Source organism: Athene cunicularia (genome assembly GCF_003259725.1).
Source record: "Athene cunicularia isolate RWA chromosome 19 unlocalized genomic scaffold, athCun1 chr19_part1, whole genome shotgun sequence".
In the NCBI taxonomy this organism is placed as follows: Eukaryota; Metazoa; Chordata; class Aves; order Strigiformes; family Strigidae; genus Athene; species Athene cunicularia.
This window is the reverse complement of record NW_020799124.1, coordinates 58,264-81,441: the sequence shown is the minus strand read 5'-3', so window position 1 is coordinate 81,441 and position 23,178 is coordinate 58,264. Positions and strand designations below refer to the sequence as shown.

The following is a 23,178-nucleotide window of genomic DNA, read 5'->3' as shown; positions in this document are numbered from 1 at the left end:
TATTCTTGGTTTGTCACTACATGTTGGGAGAATGTATATTTATTTCTTTAGATGACAGAGGGGTCTTAAGTTTCAGTTAAGCAAAGAGGTTGTTCTTCTGTTTTCTTATACACTAGATGAATCCATAACTCAAGTGGAAAAAAATATTTTCTTCATTCTTCAGATGCCACTTCAGCTGGAAATGTCAATTAAGATGTGTCTATCTTGTACATAATTGTGTGAATCTATGGCACCACTTGAAGTGAAAGATAATTGGCATTCCCTTCAGCGTGCTCTCTTGTTTGGTCATCTTGAGCGCTCTCACTAGAAAGCCTATTCAGGAACCCACCATTACTAGAAACCTGTCTCCAGCTGAAACAGGAGGGCAGTTCAGCTAGGTGCTCTGAGCTGCACTGGGATGTACCTCAGGCACACTGTCCAGGACTCTGCTTCTGTGCCACTGTTCATAATACCATAACAGAGGCAGTAGCCTCCTTGCAAAGGCAAACACTACCCTTCTCACTTTCTGCTCTTATTTCAGAATGTGACTGCTAATCACCGAGCTAATGATGTCATTGCAGCAGAAGATGGTCCTCAGGTACTAGTTGGACGCTTTATGTATGGACCTCTGGACATGGTAGCTTTAACAGGTGAAAAGGTAAAGTCTGGGTAATCAATTTCCTTATTTTTCTGAACCAGCTTTTACTGGAAACAGTTGTTGAATGTAGCACACATACATAGTACCAGAGGAAGCCTTACAGTGAGGGGAAGTATGTCCCTAGCCCCCACCACTTTGGCAAAAACGTGCTGTAAGTGGGCTTTCCTGGTAGCTGACCTATTTCCCAGCTCTCATTCTTGTTCCATGATGCCTGCCATCTCCTCTGGTTAATGATAAGTGTGCTGTGCCGTGATTTCTGAACTTGCCATTTGGTCATACCACCTACTGGAGACAATTTTTCAGCAAGGGGAAAAAGAATTTTATAGTGTTTGGCAAATCACTAAAAGAAAAATGTATATCCTCCTATCCAGGGAAGACAACTAAAGGAGGAGAGATTCTGGAGTCTAGGTGGTTGATATTTCCCCTTATATATGCAAGAGTAAAGACTCATTTTAGAATTTAAGTAGGAATGTGACATGATTGGAACTGTCACTCCTAAAGCTGCCTGCAGTAGCCAGGCTTACAGCCCACAAAGCCAAGCATTAAGTGAACACATTTGTTTATATTCACTGAGACTGTAAGATTTTTTTTGTGGAAATGAACAGAGCAATGCTACTGAGCTGAGGGTAGAACTGAAGCGTGGAGGCTTCACTTGGCCTGTTTTGTAGGTGCCCATTCTGCTGAGATGCAGCGTTAACCAGATGCCTCTAGGGATCAGACACTGATGGTGTGTCTTCTTCGGAGTCTGTTTGCTAGTGCACGTGGCAGGGATGGATGTTTCTGGGACCATGTACCTGATGACCGTGCTTCTGTCACAGCTGAGCTTTGTTAGTCAACTCCACAAGACACAAGTGATGTGCTGCTTCTAAGATTTTGTGGCAGAATTCTTCACACGCGTGCAGATACACATTGAACTGTCAATATAAGTTATGGTTATATTTTTAAGACCCATCATTGCTTCAGTCTTGTCCCATATGGTTTATAAAGAAAGCATCCCCATCACTTGAGTTTACATGCAGGACAGGATCACAGATTTTGTCTGATTTTGAAGATTTGAATCACAGCTCTTTGTTACCTTACAAATTTCTTCAATCTGATCACATTTTATTCATTGATAAGGTTCTTCTGGCACAATGATGAACAGGGCACCAAAGGTGTTCATAGTGGTCCTGTCAAGAACATGAAAATTGTATGGTTCTGAGACTTAATAATTTCCTCTTTGTGCCATTTCTCAAGTGTAAATTCGAAAAGTCCTTTAAATGTATCTGAGTGTATTGGATTATGTTGAAGGTCTTCAATTAGATTAGTCAGGAAGACTGCAAATCAAAGCTGGTATGTCATGAATTATTTGTGCCTATATCCTAGCAATGCCTCAGCTGGACACTCTTGTAACTGGTAGAGTGCAGAAATGAGAAGAAACCATTTTTACCACAAGACCATTGCATCTGTCAAAGGACAGGCCATCCCTCTCCCACCTTTCCTAGTGCAAATTAGAGCAGGGGAAGGATTTATGTCAATTAGTAGTGTGGTGTGCAGACTTGAGCAGACCTTGACGTGTTAGTTTGAGTGTGGCAGGTGAGCCTGATCTGCTCTGTCATATTATGGTGCTGTCCTCCAGCAGGTGGGATGTTTTCCTGGAACCTCATCTGCTTTGGGTGGCTCCTGTGGAGGAACAACACATAATGATAATGAGGATGTGGCTGTCTGGTCAAGAGAAGGAGACAGGAGCTTAAGCTTCTGTGAGAGTCTCTGCCAGTCATAGCCTCCCGTGCTCCCATGGGACTGGCCACCTGGGTAATCTCAGCCTCAGTCTGTTGACCTATTAGAAAATGTTAATTAACCTGAGATTGGCTTGACATGACAGTTTTCATTCAGGCAGAGATCAGTCCTGGAGACTACCCTTGTTTTTGCAGGAATTCCTAAAATGGGCCTGTGGAGGTTTCTACACCTTCGTAGTCTGGATTCTTTTTAGCCCTGAAAAAAGACAACACACTGAGCGTTTTAGTGTGCGAACAAAAACTAGGTTGAAGATACATTTCAGCATTTCAGTTTTCCTGAGGTCGGAGGTGTGTGTCTGGAATTTGCGTAACCCATTATTTTCTGGGCATTACAGTCTAATGTTTTTCCTCCCTGCCTTGATTATTGTGTGCTGTCTGGTTGCCTTGAAGTCGTATTCCCACTTCACATGGGTAGGGATAAACAGTAAACTGCGTTTCTGCAGTGGGAAAACAGTTTCATATTATGCTTGAGTATTGAATACAATCTTGTCATCAAAATCTATTTAAAGAAATTTGTAAGTAAAAATGTTAAGATTATTACTAATTATTGCACTGGGGAGAATTCCATACTCAGTGAAGAATTACCAATAGTTTTTGTTTTCATTTTGAGGGGTTTCAAAACTAATGGAAATACTCTCTGTATTTTTTTAAACATTTGTTCCTTCAAGGATCTCAAGTAGCTTTACATAAAAGGCTATATTTTATGGTCTCCTGACATGGCAAGGGAGAATTGAGCCAGAACAGTTCAATGACTACAGTCAGCAGAATGCTGTTCTAGTAGCTTTCACACTGATATTGAAAAAAAGAAAATGTTGAAAGGGCTGTAGTTGTGCAAATTTTTCAAAATGCCCAGTGCAAACTTAAAAACATTTTTCTGAACTACACCTACACCCGCCCCCCATCCCAGTCTTTAATGGCTTAACTTGAGAAAATTATTGAAGGGGAAAAATGAAGGTAAGAACAGAATGGCTGAATAAAACAAAGAAAATTTCACAAAAGAAAAGATTTCTGTTGCTGGTTAGGTCTTGTATTCCTTTGCAGGTTAGAAAGAAGTTTTTCCCCTAGCAAATCATGAAAATGTTTTCCTTGGCCTTCTCAGCACTAATGCTGCATTTGAATGTTGGAAATTCGGAATCACAAAGTGAAGCTTTCTCCTACTTACACCATCCAAGACTTTAAAGAGGCAGTTGACGCACATCTGTATTCAAACTGTGAATTCACTTTGCAGTCAAAAAGCAGAAGAAAGAAAGAAACCCACTGTTTGATCCAGATAACACTTCTGGCTCAGCAATATCTGTCATTTCTTCCCTTGCACCAAAGCTCGTCCCTTTGAAAAATTCAGTTCTGAATTTCATCAGTTGAGAATAAATTTAGTGTTATTTATAGTTACATCCCAATGTCATGTAACATCATATGTCCAAGAAGAGCATATCTGCAGAGTTATTGAGGATATCCACACAAACAGCATGGTCTCGTAAGCTGCTGGCAAATCTTGCAGAGTATCTGCCTGCATGTTGAGCACTTCAGAAGTCCACATAAACCTTGTATGCCTGAGTTCTGTTAAAACTGAGTACAGAAGGAGAGCTTGTCAGATACCTCCCTCAGACTTACTCATGTACTTACTGCTAAAAAGTGCCAGTTCAGGTCAAAGCATTTCATACGCTTTATGTTAATTCTGATGAAATATTTCAGTTGGAAAAAAGCATATTGCAAAAACCTTTTGGAAAAAAATCTTGGTAAGTTGAAGTGTTTATGCAAGGTTATGATTTGAGAAAGATTGTATTTTTCTAATAACCAGATTAAATTTTCCATTTTGTAGGTTTAGTATGCAAAAATGTAATATATACATGCAAGCTGAAATGATCTTTTTTCTAGTTTAGGGTTCCTGCCAAATTTCTGAGCTCTGTACCCTTGTTTGACACCTCCAGTGCTAAGCTGAGTGCTTTAAATGATGAAGGCAGTGAACTCTTGTATTGTGTGTTAGGAAGCATTTTCTAACTGAAAGGTCTCTCTGTGAAGTTTTTACTGAGTTTTGAAGTTCCTTCAAACTTCCTTTTAAGATTTTAGTGCAAGTCGTAGTTGGAGATACTAATGTGATCTAGGCTTGGTGGGCCTTGTAAATAAGGGGGTGCGTTGCCTACAGTCACACTAGCTGACTGTTCTGTTGGTTTTGCAGGTTGATATCTTCATAATGACTGAGCCATCTTCGGGTAGGTGGGTGTACTTCGACACAGAGATATCCAACAGCAGTGGCCGGATCTCCTACAACATACCGAAGCAGAAGAGACTGAGAGTTGGCGTGTATCCCATCAAAATGGTGGTCAGGTAATAGCTCTGAGCTGGAACTATAGATGTGATGGGTGGTTGTGCTCGGGAAGACACCAAGGTGTGTAAGATTGAAGGGGTTGCTGAGGGAGATTTTTGTCAGTTACTTATCTTTTCTTGGTCTTGTCACTGTGTTGTCAGCTTAGATTTGATCAGTGGTTTACTGGAGAGTTTCCAGGTGCCCAGGCCAGTGGGTTTATCTCTACTGCAACACAAATCCTCAGTGCAGTTTGGTTTAGGAGCACTTGGTCTTGCAAAATATAGGGACTGGATGACTTTTACCAGTCGCCTTGTGGCAAGAATGTATGACGTGATATTTTGCAGCCTGTTCAGGGTATAGCTTTGTGTTCTTCAGACTGATGAGCTTTTCTTATTGAAATTAATAGTAGAGAATATACTGCCTTGCTCTCAGCCACTTGTTTATCTGTTGATGTCAGGCTGATCAACAGAGTTACCTTAATTCTATACTTGAGACCATGCTTATTATAAATTGGGAAAAAGTAAAAAAAACAAAAAAAAGCACCTGAAAATAATTCATTGAAGTAAAATCAGTCAGCTCTCTGAGCTCTCCAGCATTTCTTAAAAATCTCTATGCTGAATAAACTATGAAGAATAAAGATGTGTGAAATAGAATTTGTTGGCCTAGAGGCAGGCCTGGGGTAGCTGTGCTTTTCAAAAATCTTATGTTTACTAAAAGTCCAGTTTGATTTAATACAGAGTTTTAGTTTAATATTGTGCTCAGAAATAAATTGCCTATCCACTTAGGAAGTAGCTTTACAGCTTCCTTTGAATCCCTGTTTTGGCAGCTAAATCAGTGGGATGAATTTAGCTGAAACAGAACATGTTCCTTACCAGTTAAACAAGTCCAAAGTCAATTTACAATCTTCTGAAGTGCTAATTGAGGAAGAAGAAATATTTTACCTCAGTGTAATAGAACAGATGAGCAATTCAAGAAAAGAGAGTTACTTAAAAAGAAATGAAGGTGTATTCAGAAGCTAAGCTCCCATGGGCTTTTAGGCTTCAGGAGTAATTTTCAGACAGTAATGAAAGAAATTGTCCTGTCTTTGCTCATTAAGCTGTGCACATATATTGTAAGAATCATCACCAGATACAAATTTCTAGATCATACAATAATCACCCTTCTAAAGGAAAGATGTGGTGTTCAGATTACATTTTTTAGGGAACATGAGGTCATGGGATGCTATTGGATCACTTTGTGCTCTATTAGTGTCTTAATGTCGAGACCTCTTGGGGAAAATACATCATGAGGAGAAGAATGCATTTCACATGCCTTTCCATGAGAAAAGCCTTCCATGATTGAATTTTTTTTGGTGTTGGTGGGTTTTTTTGGTTTTGTTTTTTTGGTTTTTTTTTTTTCTGGTCTGGATTGGCATACGCATTGTAATTTGCAAGGATAGAGGGAGAGGTAATGCTGCTATTACTGACTGTTTATCTAGTGGAGAAAAGCTGATTGGTATAAGCACATGCCAGTAAAAGGTGTATATCAATTCTTCCCATGTAATTTATAGCAATTTGCCAGTAACTGTAGTCTAATAGGAAAAAAATCTAGCCGGTTTCTGTGCACTATATATGTATGTGTGCATATATATGGCGTTCATGTCTTATATGTGTACATATATAGACAGGCAGCATGTCTGAGTAGCAGTTTGAGTATTTCAGGCTGTTTTGGGGGATTTCTCCTATTTCTTTTAGGTATTTATATACATGTGATTTCTTACTGAAGTTAGCTTCCAAATTTCTCTTAGGAAAGCTATTTCCTAAAAGTGTAAGTTATAACAGCCCCTCATAGGACTGAAATCAGAAACCCTGTTTGACAGCGATTTTTTGAAGTTGTAGATCCAGACAAATCTAATTTCAGGTCTTAAATAGAACGTGCAGAAAATACATTCTGACATTTTGCTTTTTAAATGTATTTATTGCTTTGACTTTCCAGAGGGGACCAGAGTAGTGCTGCAAGTTACCTGACTGTGCTCCCCCGAGGAATGGAATGTGTTGTGTTCAGCATTGATGGTTCCTTTGCAGCAAGTGTTTCAATTATGGGAAGTGACCCCAAAGTCCGAGCTGGGGCCGTTGATGTTGTCAGGTAAGTGAGGTTTCACACTTCAATTTTGAACACAGTAGGAAGGATGAGGACAGATTTTTTTTTTTCTTACTAAATAAACAAATCTTTAAAGGCCATGATTCTTTGCAGATACATTTCTATATTTACTTGGACATCAGGTCTGCCAGATTTTCAGAGGAATCTTAGAACTTTGTGGTTTACTTCAAAATTTGTAGTGTAAGCTGCCTAAAGATTAGAACTTGCTTCTTGGGAATATGGACTTAAATTTGTGTGTGTAGTGAATTAACAATGATTCCATGTGTTACTGTGATTAGCAAAGAGTGTGTTTTGTGTTTCATTAACTTCACATAAGACATACTTCTCCTTAAATTAAAAATATCAAGTGCCATGAATGCAAGAGCGTTTTTTGGAAAAAAAATTAAAAGGTCTTTTAATCCTTTCTTGCAAGTCTGTTAATGTTGCACTGGATGGGGAAATACAGCTCTCATTTTGGAACTTGCATGGGAATGGAGGGATGCCAGTTTTCAAGGATTTCCACTCCTTATAGCTAAAATGGCAGGAAATCTTGTTAAAGGTTTCAAAGTTAGCAGGACTTGATGCGTAGCAAGGTCTATTTTAAATTTTATATAACATATTGTATAAGAATTTCTCTAGCTTCCCTCCATCTCCCTCAAGATGTAGACATTATTACTTAATTTCTTGACAGGAGCATAGACTTAGGCATGCTACTTTCCAGTTATTGAACGATACTGTCTGACTTCTACCTGGGTCTGTGCTGAGCAAAGAAATGCTGGCCTAGCCTGTGGATATCATTTCTCTTTTTGCACCTACATAATTTACCCACTGTTTCTGACAGGCATTGGCAGGACCTGGGATATCTGATTATCTATATCACTGGCCGTCCAGATATGCAAAAACAGCGTGTGGTTTCATGGTTGTCTCAACACAACTTCCCACAAGGGATGATCTTCTTTTCAGATGGACTTGTTCATGATCCACTGCGACAAAAGACCATTTTTCTCCGGAATCTCATGCAAGAGGTACTAAAAACCTGTTTATAGCCTTAAAACTTTTTTTCCAGGGAATGTCATTCAGTGAAGTTAGAGTTCTCCCTTCCTTTTGAACAGTAAATCTCACTGGCCATCACAAAGTCTAGTTGCCATTCCTCATTTTTTTTCCTCAGTTTTCAAAGAGCAAGAAAGGCTGATAAAACATCCCAAGAGGCCTCCTGGCATGGCAATTAAATAAATGAACTGCTTGTTCTTTCCTGTGTCCATATCTGTGGTTCTTGCTGGCATGCAGGCAGACAGATTTAGCTTTCTGTGGTTTACAGAATGAGGTTGTTAACAGTGAACTCATCTGCTGCTTCATTGCAAAACAAGTGCCATCCTTGTGGTGCATGGTGTTTAATAGAGCGTTCACTCTGGAAGTAATATTTGTTTCAGTGCCACATCAAAATCTGTGCTGCATATGGTTCCATGAAGGATATTTCTGTGTACAATGTCTTGGCTCTGTCGCCATCCCAGATCTACATAGTTGGACGATCAACAAAGAAATACCAGGCACAGTGTCAAGTAAGTAACTTTTGCTACTCAATCAGGAAGTGCTATGGGGAACAAGGAAATGCATGTGTGTCATCACACACACACACACGCACACACACACTGGATAAAGAGCAGAGACAGTGTTTCAGAGAAAGAAGGGCTGTTTTGGTTTCAGATGAGGCATTTTCTGGCAGGGTGAATAGTAAAGGGAATTGGGTGGTCATAGCTTGTATTTGCAAGTGCATGCATCACATTGCTGAATGACAAAATGGAACAGATCACTGAAAAAAAAGTAGGGGGAGAGGAGTATTAGTACTGTGCAGGTATCTAACTGGGATGCTGAATTCCTCATAGAGCTCACAGGTGGAGGCAGCAGTAATTTGTCACTCCCTTTCTTTCCTTCCTGTTTCAGTTCCTCAGTGAAGGTTATGCAGCCCACTTGGCCTCGCTGGAGTTCAGTCTCCATTCACGACCCAAAAAGAACAACTCTCGGATGATCTTGAGAAAAGGCAGCTTTGGCCTCCACTCCCAGCCTGAGTTTTTGCGCAAGAGAAACCATCTTCGCAGGACTATGTCTGTACAGCAACCTGACCCACCCTCTTCAAACCCCAAGCCAGAGCGTGCCCAGAGCCAGCCTGAATCAGACAAAGATCATGACAGGCATTTGCCCTCCATCGCTTGGGTTCGAGGTGGAGTTCACAAATTTGAATCTATCCCCTAGGAAGCTTGGAAATACAGATCTTGGGTGCACCCCATTAAACTCGTAGGCATGCCCCAGAGATAATACTTAGGCAGCTTCAAACTAAGAGATGTAGAGGGGCACCTGTCCCTCGGAGTCTTCCCTGCTCTGGAATCTGCCTTCTTACACCAACTGGGGAACTCCCAGTCTGTTCCTCTTGACGTGTTTATTGGGAGATTTTAAAACAATCTAAAACTATCGCAAGTGCTTATAACATCAAAGCAACAGAAAGTATCTTTGGTTCTTTTTTACAACAGATATATAATAAAACGTGCAATAAGAGAAAAAGCTGTAACAGGCTGATACTACTCAGAAGGAGGATTATGGTATCAGCTAACTAGCCGCACCCAAAACAGTATAAACAGTAGGTCCCATAGGTTACAGAGAAGGTTTACACTTGAAACATTAAATAGTTGTATCTGTTTCCACTTCACCTTCAATAAAGCGATACACTTGCAAGGGAAGCAGAGGTGAGAACTACAGTAATCCGTGGTCAGGATTTGTATAGCAAGACGCTTTTTGGGTGCCTTAAACCCAAGATTTCCTTTCATCTTACAGTGTTAGTCAACAGACCCCAACATGGGCAGTCGTGATTGTGAGGTGCTGGACATGAAGTAAACATGAGAACTCCACTTATGAACCAAACCATAAAAACTTCATGTTAGAAATAAATGTGTCTGCCACAGTTTGAAGCAGTTAGTGTTGCTGTATACAAAGTAATGTGCAAGTGTACAAAGATCATGTTGTTTTGTGGAACCTGCTGACTGTACAAAATGTGTGGACTGCTCTGAGTAAGGAGATGGCTCTGACCATCTCAGTCCGAGAGACAGATCCTACCTAGGATGGTAAGCTAAAGAGAGCTGTTTTACTAAGCGATCTGCTAACTTCAGAGCAATCACTTTTTTCATTATTCTAAGTAGATTTTTTACACTGGAGGAGAAAAAAAGTAATGGAATTCCTGTGGATAAATTGTTTACCTTCTCACATGTTATAGCAACTGTTGTGTTAAGACAATCTGTAGCATTCAGAATTACAGCATTTGATCTTCAAAGAATGGACATGACAAATTACAGGTGCCGAATAGATGTTTTCCTACTGATTTAAATTTATCTCAGATCTCTCAGTGAATTTACTAAAGTAAAATGTGTGAAATTTTCCCTAAGTGGTAATATTTCTGAAGTGTTGTGCGTAGTTTAACGTAGTAGCAGTTTGCAGATTCTTCATGCAGATACTTCAACTGTGCTACATTCACCAAGAGAACTTTCATGACAGAACTGAAGCATGTTTTAAAACCTGCAGTGAAGTTACAAGGGCATGTAAAACCCTTTTCTTTAAAAGTTAAAACCAGACTATTGACACTGAGAAGGCCTGATGTCAATAGATTTGTTTTTCAGGGTTGGTTGGTAGGTTTTAATGTCATGGAGTTGGGGTAGAAAGGGTGTCATGCCTCCCTTCACCCCTGCCCTTACTTTCAGGTTTTTCTAGTCTGTAGCTAGACTAGAAACAGTCTCTCAACAAGTCTGTTGGTTAATTATGTTGAAAGTTGGTATGTAAAACAAACAAGGAATGCAATAGAAAACTATTAAGGCAGTGCAGAAGTAAACTTAAGTCTGTACTCCCTATTCACCCAGAAGTTTCAGTGTGCTTTTTGAAGGGCACAGTACTGTGGCTTTTGCCTTAAAAGGAAGCAAAGTAGCTTATAAATGCAGATCTTTATTTTTTTAGACATTACTCGGCAAGATTTTTGATTACCCAGTTCAAACCTCCCGAAAGATCTCTGGCACATCAGTAGTCTGTTTTTCACAGTGCTTCCTTTAAGGGAGGGGGTAATCTTCACTGAAGATTTAGGAAAGATATTAAAAGTTTGGTAGCTCTCACTAATTGGAAGCAGGTGACTACATTACAGGGGGCTGGGTTTTTATGCTCTTTTGCCAAGTCAACCAACTACAAAAGCTAAATTATATCCACAAACTACGCTGAGGAAGTCTTCAGGTTTACAAGTGCTTTCCCAGTAGTATCACACCTAGTTCTTTAGCCCACAAACTTGGAGGAATTATTCTGCTTTCTGTCTTGGCCCACCATGTGTGTTAATTTCTTCTCCTATCCTCTGCAGCAGGAGGAGATTGCACAGGTACACCAGACCCCATCTCCCTCCAGTCAGCTCCTGCTTGTTAGTTTTAAATAGACATGGGAATCCAAGGCTTGTGAGGGAGGAACTCACTAGGCAAATTTTAAATTTGCTGAGGGGACCTAAAAGCAACATTGATTGGTCACTAAGTTCTTTTTAAGCACTGGGTGTTGTGTAGCATGTCTCCTGACAGTAATCACTGTTCCTGCTGCAAATTTCAAAGCTAATGTTGCTTTAGCCATCTACCTCTATCATCCAAGAGACTCCAAAATCTGTTTTTCTTTTTAAGTTGCTGTAGTAGAAAGGCCTACTTTATTTCAAAAGAGGGATCTGTGCATAATTCTGTGACTGTATTAAACGAACTAGTGTCTGAGCACAAGGTCAGAGAAATCTCCTAGGTTGTTAAGGTCCATCTTTTACTCTTGCAGACACAGTGTCATTTTGCAGGGTACCATGTCATGAAAACTCTGATTTTTGTGTATTTCTATTACTAACTGGGTCACCTTTACAGTAGTCGCCGTGCTGGCTTCTCTAAGAATATTATGAGCTATTCGTAGTAAAACAAATGCGTATGTGTGTGCATGATTTAAAGTGGCAACAATTTCAAAGTGTCTACACATGATACTGACATCAAGCTGAAAATATTTTCCTTAATTTTGTTTCCTACTACATATGAGAGCTGATGTGGTTTTTGCATAATTCCCACACTACTTACTGCTCAGGGATGGAATGGTTTAGCACCTGATCACATGCCTCCAGCTGTGCACTTTGGCAAACAGCGATAGAGGTATTAGCTTGGAGATTAAGGCTTCATGTTAATTAGGAGCCAATCTTCTGAAACGTCAGATGCCAGATGCATTTGTTTTGAAAGCACTAGCCAGTTGCCACTGAAATGGTAAAACAGCTTCTGTTAGAGTTGAGAATATGAACAAGATAAATGTGATTTTAGACATCTCACAAGCAGGCCAGCAGTTCAACAAATATTCTGTGTCAGTGGCTGGGGACCTCATGCATGTTAAGCCACCAGCTTTTTTTCTTTTTTTTTTTTTTCTCCCCTGCTATGCTTGGGGTGATCCCTGAGCATATCATGATGAATCACTAGTTTTATAGCATAGTTTTGCAATCATGTTTTCTCTTACATTTCCTGCTGGTCAGAATTTTAGTTATATACTTTGTCCACATGAAACTGCATGCAATGGTTCATGGGCATTCAGTTTGCAATTGGATTTCAGTTTTACTTGTGCTTTCACAGAAGGATTATCAGTCCTCCCAAGCAGGCCATTTGCTGGGGGGTAAGCTTGATCCTACAGTTTTCTTACTCTCTGATTGCAAATCCTCATTGCTGCAGTCGGTGCAGTCAGCACTTACTTAAACATTACAGGCTGTGGAAGTGTTAGAGCACACAGAGAGGGGAAGGGGACAGAGAAGTCAGGCAGGAATGGTGGGTGACCAAGGAACACAGGTTAGACTAGTCAGTAGTTTCAGCACCTCTAGTGCCTCCAGTCTGTTACAGAAAAGCACATTCTTTTAACCTGCAAAATGGAGAAAGCATAAGTGAAACTGTAAAACACAAAACTGGTATTTCAGTAGGTGCTAAGGCAGCAGTACAAGTAAGTACAAAGTAGGCCACAGCTGGAAGCATTTACTTCTTTGCCCTCTTGATACGGATCCATTAAATTGCTGTAAAAAAATGGCTGTGATTAATAGCACTGGTAGACTTACCTGAGATATTGTGAAAACACACCTTCATAACTGTGGTGTTTTGTTTTTGTGTGTGTGTATAGCTACTGGAAGACACCTTAAGTGAAGTTTTGGTTCTGCTTTCACAGCAAATTTGTAACCAATACAATTTTTTTTTTTAAAACAACAAACCACAAAAAACAATGAACAATTAATGGCTGTTTATTCAATTTTGTTGTCTAGTTAGGTAAGTTTGAAAAAAAGATATCATTGTATAGAGTGCAGAATATTCCACAGACCTGAATAGTGATGTTGATCCAAATTGCTTATTTTGAATAACTGGGGGTGGGGGTGGGTGTTAAGTGTTTGCATACACTAGTGCTCTTGGAACAGATTCTTGCTTGACCAAAGTAATCCTGTTTAGTTTTGTGGCATGGTTTATATCTATTCAGCTTAAAAATTTGTTAGGTGTAAAAATGGCATTGATAATTCTTCTTGTTCATTGGGGTTCATGAGACCTGCCATTTTGATTTGTTTACATGAAAATAGTCTTAATTCTTAAAGATTACTTCACCTGTTCCTCTAGTACTTAGGGAAGTCACTTCTAAACAGTTAAAACTTTCATTGGTTATGTAGAAGTGGGAGCTATCAGTAATCTAGAGAAAAAAAACAACACACCTTAACCTACTATTAAAATAAGCAGAACAATGACACTTTATCTGCAAGCTCCACCATTCTGCAAAATAGCCTTTGTTTGCCATTATAAGTGAACAAGTTGTCCCATTTATACATTGCAGTCTTCACACCAGGGCACTACTCATGTATGTATTTAAGCAAACCCCCCAATACTCATATCTATAATATCATCACATACTTCACAGAATAAATTTAGAAGGGAAAAAAAAAATCCTTTTTTCTGTAGGTTCCTGTCTTAAATTTGCTAAAAGCTTTGTTTATAAGCATTTTTAATATCTGAAATCAATAGGTATTTTCAGTTTTTAAAATTCGTAAGTGCAACAATTGTTACTGAACAAAAAGGATTTTCCCCAGGTTTTTTTCCCCTCTTGCATCTAAGCCTCAGAAAGGTGAGTACATCATAAAAGTACTAGATAATTGGAGCATGGACACCTTTTTATTAAGCTCATTGGTTTAGTCATGGAGACAAGAAGAGATTGTACACTAATTTTGTCATTTTTCAGATTAGAGCTTGAAATGTGGGATCTGAACTCAAGATTTCCACATTGAATTGTTCATTTCAGGCATGCAGGGGAGAACGTGGCACTTCCCATCCTCATCTGGAGCTGGTACAGGATACAATTCCCATAAACACAAAACTTAACATCTTACCTCCTCAGCATCTCTAAGAGCAATGATTCCTTATGGTCTGTGTTTATAGCTTCAGCAGAAATTGTGGGTTTAACAAGGTAATTTGACTTCCATGATGTTTAATCACTCAAGTGTAAATACAGGTTCCTACAAATGATCCTAAGTTCAGTCCCCCATAAAATAAATGGAGGTAATAACACATTTTTTGGGATGAAAAGAGCTCTTTTTTTCAGAAATAAGAAATGGCCTGGAGAAGTTAGAATCCTGTGCCATGGACTCTGGAATTTAAGTCAGGTGTTGGTATTTCCTCTTGCCCTCATTTTAGTTCAAGCTCAAGGTAAGGGGGTTACAGTTTACCCTCTATTTGTTTTTATCTCAGTAAACTACCTTTGAAACCAGATATATTTGTGGGGGACGGGGGAACATGGAACAAATTTGACAGTACGTTCCTCATTTGTAAGCATAACTTAGTGGGGGGAAGAGAGAGGCAGGATTACTGTGATGTGCTGGAAGATGGTATAGCAGAGATTACAATGTTGAAACATAATTTACAGGTTGCAAGCTTTAAAGATGAGGTTATTCTGGGAGGACTGGTGTAGGGCCTAGAATGGCAGTCCTCTCACAGAACCCCAAGCCTTCTGCATAACTTACTTTTCTACTTGTTGGGGAGAGAAGGGGGCAGTCCACTCACAACTGAATTCATATAAGGAAACTTGAAATTGTACCTGTTCTTTCACTCTATGGTTTTATTAAGTGCATACTTTTAAATATTGTTTGTCAGTGAGAAGGTTCTATCTGGTGACAAACGTTTATATTTCTTATGGCTGCCTTGTAAAGATTCAAAAATGTACAATAATGAATTTCTTAATATGAAATAAGGAGTAAGATTTCTACAGCTGGTATAGATTTTGATGTGAGCTGGTTTTTAAAATCTTATAACAGATTAGTCACTTAAATAAAACCTTCCTTGCCTTTAAACAGTGTCAATTATTTTTCTTACCAGTGATGTGGGATAATCACTGCACATGTGCTAGTAGCCAGTGGAAACAGTGTAAATAGAAGCTATTTAATACATCTGACTATCTGAAATAATGCCTAGATTGGAGGTTGACTTTTCACAAAACTCCAACCCTCCTTCCTCCTGGAAAGTCATATAAGAAAATATATCAGTAATGAGAGACCATCTTTGTGAAAGCTTTATAGAAGTAGTTTCAGTACATGCAAAGAATAACTTCAAGCTACTGTTCCATAGAGAAAGGTGGTTAAAACAAACAAAGAAACAAAACACACACAAAAACTACATCAAGAAGTAACACAAGCTAAAGCTCTCAGTTATCTGAAAGCCTGGAATTCAGGGTTGTTTTTATATCTTCAGGCCTCGTTAACTGTTTCAATATTTTAAAACACTGTAGTTTGACAAGAAAAAGGAAAAATCAGGAACAAATTTAAAATCAATACTTAGACATAAATCAGAATTGAACATGACTGCTTCCCATATTTATATTTAATACCATTAAAATTTTGGTTCCCATTTTACTAAATTGCATGTGCATCTTAAAAATTATCAAGTAGAGCAAAGTTTCCCAAATCAGTCTTTTGAAGGTTCATTTTAGAGTGACTGTAATCTGATCTGCCTGCACAAAGCTGCTACCATGGAAAACAGCCCTGGTGCTGAATTCTAGAAGCTTGAGAAATCTGCTTTAGTGTCAAAGACTTCGTTAAACTGAATCACCTACCAAAAAAGGCTTGTCAAATGACCATTACTTTTTAAAAAAAGTAATTAGAAACAAAATGCAGGTATCAAATGCTTAGTATACATCAGATAAAATACCTGCACTGGGATATTAGCTAGTAACAGTAACGTTAAGAGGTTACAATTGCAGTTACCAATTTCTGTGTATAACTGAAAGACAGATGTTGTAGTATAAAAGCAATGTTTAACTCTACTGCCAAGATGCTATTTAAAGCAGCAGCAAAAAATTAAAAAGCTCCTCTGATTTGTCTGGAACCCAGCTACTTAAGATAGGATGAGTTAGGCTTATCCTTAAGGCCATGAATTAGAGTCCTGATGTCGCTCCTCTCTTGTGGCAGGAGTGACTCTACAGAAACCTGTTGCCTTGGAATGGCCGTTGTGGTCAGAACTCAAACAAGACACTACTGTTCCATTAACTTCCAGTAAACATGATGTTACCTTTTGGTGTGTTTGTATACAGAAAAAAAAAAAGTTAGGTTTTTAAAATAATAGACCAATACTTTCAGTATGCAGAGTACTCATAATAGAACTCGTGGCAATTGGATACCAGTCTAAATACTGGTATTCATAAGTCTGTGGCCCATACTCTGGCCATTCCTACTGGTCAGTTCAACATAAGTTTCTAAGTACTTACTGCCTTATGAAAGTCACATTCAAGATGGTCCCTCACCTCAGCAGGAGATAATACACTGGTACAATTTTGATTCTCCTGTTAGCTTGAAAAGAAAAAGCAAAGGAAGTCCTGAGCTACTTTGTCAAGAAAGATTATAAATGTAATGGTCTGCACTGTATAGAGTGCACCCTATCAAGTGCTATATGTATAGAGCTCTCCTTGATCCACGTAAACTCACAATAGTTACAGCCATCTGTGTCTAGGTGTCAAGTGCTCGATGGAGTTTCTTCGCTTGCCTTTTGATAGCGTGAGAAAGTTTCCGAGATCGATGCACAGACTGTAAGTTCTGTGTCACTAGGTAGTAGTAGTTTGATATTGCGTGTTGCCTGCAGAAGAACAAGACAACTGCCATTAGCAGGATGAAGTCCATAAGGTTAACTAAATAGTCACTCAAATTGCTGGAAAACTGTTAGATGGGAGCAAGGAAGATGTCTGGGACGTGTACACTATCACTGTGCAACAGTTCTAAACACTAGCAAGAAAATATTTTGTTACCTTCAGTGAGCATAAATGGCAGTACACAAATTAAGTACTGCAATACTTTAATGAGCAACAGGAGCATTTCTTGTGATATAATCTGATTTATTAAAATGAAAAATATTAGAACTGAAGCTGGCAACCATGAACAGTTTGCTTCATCATGGAAAAGATGAAAAGGGAGCCATAACACTAAAACTCATGGCAACTGGATATCAAAACAGAAAGTCATATGCAAAACTGTAAGGGCACCTCCAAAAAGTTTATTTCAGTTATTCCAGTAGGTGACCTAGAAAACAGCCAGTGACAGAGCACACTGTGTGCATCTGCACATGCAGAAGAACTGGACCAAATTGCTCAGTGGAAGCAGTACTCCTCACTGTATTCAGGATGTAACTTTCCCTTAACAAAAGGAACACTTCCAGCATAATGGGTGAAGATACTAATGTCACAATACAGATCTCAGTGAAGGTAATAGAGGCATTTACCCAGTAATGGTTCGATGAATTGACACTAGAAGTGATGTTTAGAAATTTACAGCAACAAATTCCTGTTCCCATCCATTTAGGTACACTGTGTTTAAAAATGCCAGCAATACAGGTATCAACTGCTGTTATTGTGACAGCATGGTCTCAACTGCTAAGACAATGTTAAGGATGGGAAAGAAAGGCTGTAAAATTTTAGACAGCTCAGGGTAACTGTTCTGCCATGTGTTGTGATCTTCATTAGTAATCAGTGAGAAGTGAGGTGGAGTTACAAAGACATTAGTACCAGTAGTTTTCTAGTTTGGGGTGAGAAAAGCTGCTGTTTGCATGGAAACCCAACTTTCAGTTCACTGCAAACCCACAGGGTTTCACTAACACACAACGTAAAGGTGAAGTTCTACAACTGCACAATGATCTGCTGTAGCAGAGACAGCCACAGTGAATCTGAGGGAAGAACCCTGTAGTTCTGCATAATAATACTTTAAAGAAGCATCAGTTAATAAGCCTTTCTCCAAATAGTAGATTTTCTCACCACAGATGCATGCAGGTATAGACAAGGTAAGTGAACAACTACTTTACCTGGTTACTATCTTCAGTTACGAATGAGAGAAACTGTCATATCACTAACAGATGGGAGAATATTAGGAGTGAGATTTAGTGAACTTTCAATGGATATGATCATTAACTTAATACAAATTTAACCTATAGTTATCTAGAAACGGTTCCACTGGTAAAAATCTAATTTCTGGAATTACATAGGATTTTAAGCCTTTACCTCTTCGTAGATAAAAGTACTTGATGCCCTCTCTAGAGGATTTTAGATGCTTGACATTTAATTATTGAATGCGTGACATAAAATCAACAAATGTTCTGAGAGGAAGCTTGAGGGAATTGCCCTGTGACAAGACTTCTGACCTTTAGTTTTTACTGTCTTAATATGTCTAACTCAGACTGACGTAACGTTTACAAACACAGCAGCCTACCACCTCGTGGATTAACCAAGGTGTTGTATAAGAGGCTTCTGCATCCTCTGAATTGTTGAGTTATGGGTACCACAGACTATTTGTGAATACAATGCTACCTACTAAAAGGATTTTCTTACAAATGTGCAATGACACCAGTGACAGTCAGTGCAGTGGGATTCCCCCAGCCCCTATTGGCACCTATTTTAGACAGAGACAAGGAGGTACTGTAATGACACAGCATCAAAGGTAGGCTCTTGCTGGAAAAAATCTGACTTCCACAGCAAGAAACATGAAGACAAGGAGAGCTTTGACAAGTTTTAGAAGCTGCCAAGTCAAATTGCAGATTTAACCTGCACAGGTTTAAACTGCAGATTTAATCTGCATAAGAAATGCTCTGCTACTTTACAGCTGAGAAATTTCTGCAACTGTTCCTCATCCTGAGTTACAGGGATCACTTAGCCTGCAATTGCCAACGTCCAAGTGGGAGAAAACATGTTGCTTAAAGTTGAGGGACAGTTAGTGGTATTCACCTCTCCTCTTGCACAATGGCATCATCAAAAGCCTGGGAGATATGCTTCAGTTGGCAGATCCCTGAGGAGACCAGCTCCAACTCACAGTCAAACTCCCTGTAAACAGAACAGTCATTACTAAAGATAGAACAGACTGAGTAGGTGACACTACCCAAGCCTCTATCCCTGCAGTAACAACTCTAGTTACCTGCAGACTTTACCCAGAGAAGTTTAGGGCTGTAGCAATCATGCTTTTAAGTCTACTGATCAACTGCTTCACACCTCTGTTCCTCCCCAAAACAGCTGTCTTCCAATTCAAACAGTGGGTTCAGATTCACAAGGCTTGAATTCAGCTTCTAACTCTGACATTTGTGTGACTCAACCAAAACAGAAACCCGTGTGTGCATTATGAAGTATTACCTTAGCTCACAACCCTTTATCTAATTTGCATTAAATCTCTAAGGCAATAATCTCTCTACTCTTTCAAGAGCCCAGCATAAGCACAGCTATTCCAGGTATCTTTGTAATACAAATACCAACTTTGGAAAAGTTATAGCTAAGTAGAAGTGAGATGCAATGAGAGCATTTTTCTTTGCTGGAAAGGCATCAGCAAAGAACTCAGGTATGTCTTTAGGAAGGGAGCAGCCACAGCTTCTCTGGGCAACCTGTGCCAGGGCCTCACCCCCCTCACAGGGGAGAATTTCTGCCTTAGATTTGATCTGAATCTCTCCTTTGTCAGTTTAAAACCATCACCCCTCATTCTATCCCTCCCCCCTTTCCTGCAGCCCCTTTCAGCCCTGGGGGGCTGCTCTAAGGTCTCCCCGGAGCCTTCTCTTCTCCAGCTGAACCCCCCAACTCTCCCAGCCTGTCCTCACAGGGGGTGCTCCAGCCCCCCAAGCATCTCCATGGCCTCCTCTGGCCCCGCTTGAGCAGGTCCATGTCCTTCTGCTGTTGGTGCCCCCAGAGCTGGACCCAGCCCTGCAGGGGGGTCTCCCAGAGCGGAGCAGAGGGGGAAAATCCCCCCCTGGCCCTGTGCCCACCCTGCTCTGGGTGCAGCCCTGCACATGGGGGACTTTCTGGGCTGCTAGCGCTCGGTGCTGGCTCAGGGGCAGTTTTCCACCCACCAACCCCCCCAAGTCCTTCTCCTGGGGGCTGCTCTCATCCCCTCCTCGCCCAACCTGGGTTTGTGCTGGGCTTGCCCTGACCTATGGGCAGGACCTTGCACTTGACCTTGTTGAACTCCATAAGGTTTGCACAAGCCCATCTCTCCATCCTGCCCAGGTCCCTCTGGATGGCAGTGTTTCAGCTTTATGTACTGCTTGGTTCCTGTCTGTACAGGGACCTGTAATTACTTTCTTAACTATTCAGACAGCACACCCTTTCAGGGAATAGGATAGCAACCTTCATATCTTGCCTTTAACATTACAAGATACTGTAATTATAGTAATTAAAAATAGAAAAAAGCTTTACAGAAGAATGTGGCTTACATGTTTCTGCTGGCAGGAGCAGGTGATGAATAAGGGCTTTTCAGTGCTGCTGCTCTTCTTGATCTCCGGAGAGAGACAGCATCTTTACCAAGCCAGGATGAGAAACCCCTCCATTCTCTATGTTCTGACACCCTTGTTGGCCCAAGCAAGGCTCTTTTGCTGGATCTTGGGGTGTCTTTGGAACTGCCTGCCAGAGTAACACTCTTCTTATGGCAAAGGGTTCGAGGTGTAGTACTTCTTTTCTTGGTAGAACTGGTTGCACAGCTTCTGCCAATGGATTCAGCTGGAAGGGTCACCACTGAGCGGACAGGGCTTTGGTAAGTCTTCTGTATTTTCTGAAAGAAGCATTAGACAGACGTGTTATGCTAAATGAACTCAGTTAGCCTAGACTGTGGAACCAGAAAAACAAGGAACATTTAAGCTGAACCCCTAGATTTCATTCTCGTATCAGTTTGGTCTAGCATGAATGCTTATCAACCCTCTGTACTCATTTGCACTGTAGGAGTCATTGGCTTCCCCAGTCCTTGGACCTTGTCAAGAACTTCAGCAGGCACTGGAACAGAGCTCCTGAGCTCCCGCTGCTCTTATGCGGGAAAGAGCCAGGCTTCCTAACAGATAATTGATGCGGTTAAAATCAGAGGTCTCCACCAAAGGGAAGTATTTACAAGCTCGAGTTTTGCTACCCTGCTACCATCTAGCAGTTTTTGTCAGTGTAAATTTAGATTGACTATAATGAAGAACATGCTAATAAATAGTATGGGTACAGGAAAATGAGTAAAAAAAAATTAAATCCAAAGCTCTACACATTTCTCAGAAACAATTCTTTGCAAGCAATGGCAGTCTCTACCCTTATTCCTCCTTGTGAAGGCTGCTCTGCCATGCATGATAAAATACAGTAGGGGACAAGCATTTATTCAGTAATAATATAAAAGTTTTGATGAAACTACATCTCACAGTTCTTCTTTTCACCTTCCTCCCTGTACTGTCAGATCCCTAATTTGCCTATCTGTACTTTAGCAAGGATATTAAACATTTTGAAACAAGCATTACAGTGTGCAAGTGTGTGGCACAGACTCTCAGGAATGCAGCATTCTGTAGAGTCCAGAAATCTTAGTACTGAAGTTGAAGCAAAAACTAAACTCTATCCATGTTCCACTGCAAAGGCAAAGTACCTGGGATACTGTTCCAAAAGCATTTTTTGCTGTTGTTTTAATACTCTGAAGAGTTTGGCGCTTCTGTCTTGCCTCCAGACTTTGCCAAGTTGGGGTCTTACGAAAATTCAGCTCTACTTGCTTTAATGGTACTCGCTTCCTTAGAGACATGCGGATGGTATTGAGGGAACTCGAAGCAGCCCTTCTCTTGAATTTGTCAGGTACAGGGCTCTCATTCTCATCGAAGTCAGCTAGGAGCTCATGTTTCCGCCAGGCCATTGTTGCCTTGACGCTTTGGAGCACAGATATCATCTTGTTCCAGTTCTTTGTCAACCTTATTTCTGAAACAGTCAGAATGAGAGCAAGAATTAGAGCAAGGTACAGAGCACTGTGAAAAAGGAGAAATCAGAATCATCATACAATATATTCAGTTACATTCGCCTGAAACAAGATCAGAGCTGAGCAGACTTTTACTTGGAGGAGAACAGCCTTATTTCTACAGCTGTTCAGGTCTGTGCATGCCCATGAAGTTTTATACTGCATTTCCAGCACTGGACATCAGACCTTGGTGAGCTGCAAGACTCAAGCTTGTGAGGTAGCATGCTCAGTAAGTGCAAGCTTCTTGTTGGTGTCTCAGACTAAGGTCTTATATTCTAAATGTTTGCCTTCATTAACCAAAACAGCCTTCCACTGCTGGACAGATTTACACAGCTACTCTGGTCTTGTGCCTGCGTTGCTGAAGGCTCAGGCTTAAGTCACAGTTACGGTTCTGGATACATAAATCCTGAAACTGCCAGGATTGTTACTGGCAGCAGACATGGGTGGAAAGGGCCAAAATGCCTGTTATCTATGTGATATATGACAACTTAAACATATATATAGTTTAAAATATTTTCTCTAGCTATCAAGCTAGGATACTGGTAGTGAATTACTTCTAAAAAACAATTTAAATGCAAATGTATTTTAGCAATCTGAATTGAGTGTGAATTAATTTTACCAATACTTCACTGCAGATTGTTATTAAAAAAAGCAGGGGCATCTCTACCATAATTATACCACATATTAGGAAAGCCCGCTGACCCTCCTTACTATCTCTAATCTCCCAAATTATCTCCATCTCCACAGGTGTCCTTACTTGTGTCAGAAAGTAAGAAGGTTTATTGAAATCTTTTAGTCCTGAAGGTGTCTGGGATATTAACACCTTTGATGCCTTCCTGCATGTGGCAACAAGGAGCAAACCGGTAATAGGGGGCAACCAGTCAGTTCTCCTCACAGCCTATCCAGCCTTCTCCTGAGAAACTGCTAACTACTGTTGGTTAATTTATGCTGAAAAAGACTACTCGGGAGAAACGCCCCGAAGGGCGCAGCTGCCGCCCCAGGGCGACGCTGATCTGATCTCAGACGGGCACCCCGGCGCTCCGGTGCCCGGGAACCCGCC

The 23,178-nt window shown here is 40.2% G+C and overlaps 2 protein-coding genes across 12 annotated transcripts in view; one reads left to right on the top strand and one right to left on the bottom strand.

Moving 5' to 3' along the window:
* PITPNM3 (PITPNM family member 3) overlaps window positions 1-15,232 on the top strand; it is a 99,752-nt gene extending 84,520 nt beyond the window's left edge. For 5 of the 10 annotated variants that reach the window (XM_026861739.1, XM_026861736.1, XM_026861734.1 and 2 more), the window contains 7 exons: window positions 521-637; window positions 4,592-4,740; window positions 6,695-6,844; window positions 7,680-7,863; window positions 8,269-8,397; window positions 8,780-9,056; window positions 14,174-15,232. In XM_026861739.1, the coding sequence (XP_026717540.1) occupies window positions 521-637; window positions 4,592-4,740; window positions 6,695-6,844; window positions 7,680-7,863; window positions 8,269-8,397; window positions 8,780-9,056; window positions 14,174-14,253 (1,086 nt within the window). In that variant the 3' untranslated portion in view covers window positions 14,254-15,232. Of the gene's footprint in view, window positions 1-520; window positions 638-4,591; window positions 4,741-6,694; window positions 6,845-7,679; window positions 7,864-8,268; window positions 8,398-8,779; window positions 13,092-14,173 lie in introns of those variants that run through there. The other 5 variants (XM_026861735.1, XM_026861743.1, XM_026861742.1 and 2 more) reach the window with 2 other exon arrangements.
* Window positions 15,233-15,426: 194 nt separating this feature from the next.
* On the bottom strand, window positions 15,427-22,075 carry PIMREG (PICALM interacting mitotic regulator). 2 transcript variants are annotated; one of them, XM_026861584.1, is made up of 5 exons: window positions 21,762-22,075; window positions 20,590-20,924; window positions 19,124-19,219; window positions 18,208-18,251; window positions 16,908-16,992 (listed from the first exon to the last, which is right to left on the bottom strand). In XM_026861584.1, exons 1-4 carry the CDS (start codon window positions 22,050-22,052, stop codon window positions 18,221-18,223), a joined length of 753 nt encoding a protein of 250 aa, XP_026717385.1. In that variant the 5' UTR covers window positions 22,053-22,075; the 3' UTR covers window positions 16,908-16,992; window positions 18,208-18,220. The 2 variants fall into 2 exon arrangements, with proteins under 2 accessions (XP_026717384.1, XP_026717385.1); XM_026861583.1 differs by lacking the exon at window positions 18,208-18,251 and having other exon boundaries at window positions 15,427-16,992.
* Between the last annotated feature and the right edge of the window lie 1,103 nt (window positions 22,076-23,178).

Bases quoted from the DNA above. Each gene is read 5' to 3' on its own strand.
- PIMREG (XM_026861583.1), bottom strand. From the start codon at position 22,052: ATGATATCTGTGCTCCAAAGCGTCAAGGCAACAATGGCCTGGCGGAAA. The intron at 19,220-20,589 runs GTAAGCCACATT...TTCTGTTTACAG, and splicing joins GCTCCTGCCAGCAGAAACAT to GGAGTTTGACTGTGAGTTGG. The intron at 16,993-19,123 runs GTGAATACCACT...GTTCTTCTGCAG, and splicing joins GCCATTGTGCAAGAGGAGAG to GCAACACGCAATATCAAACT.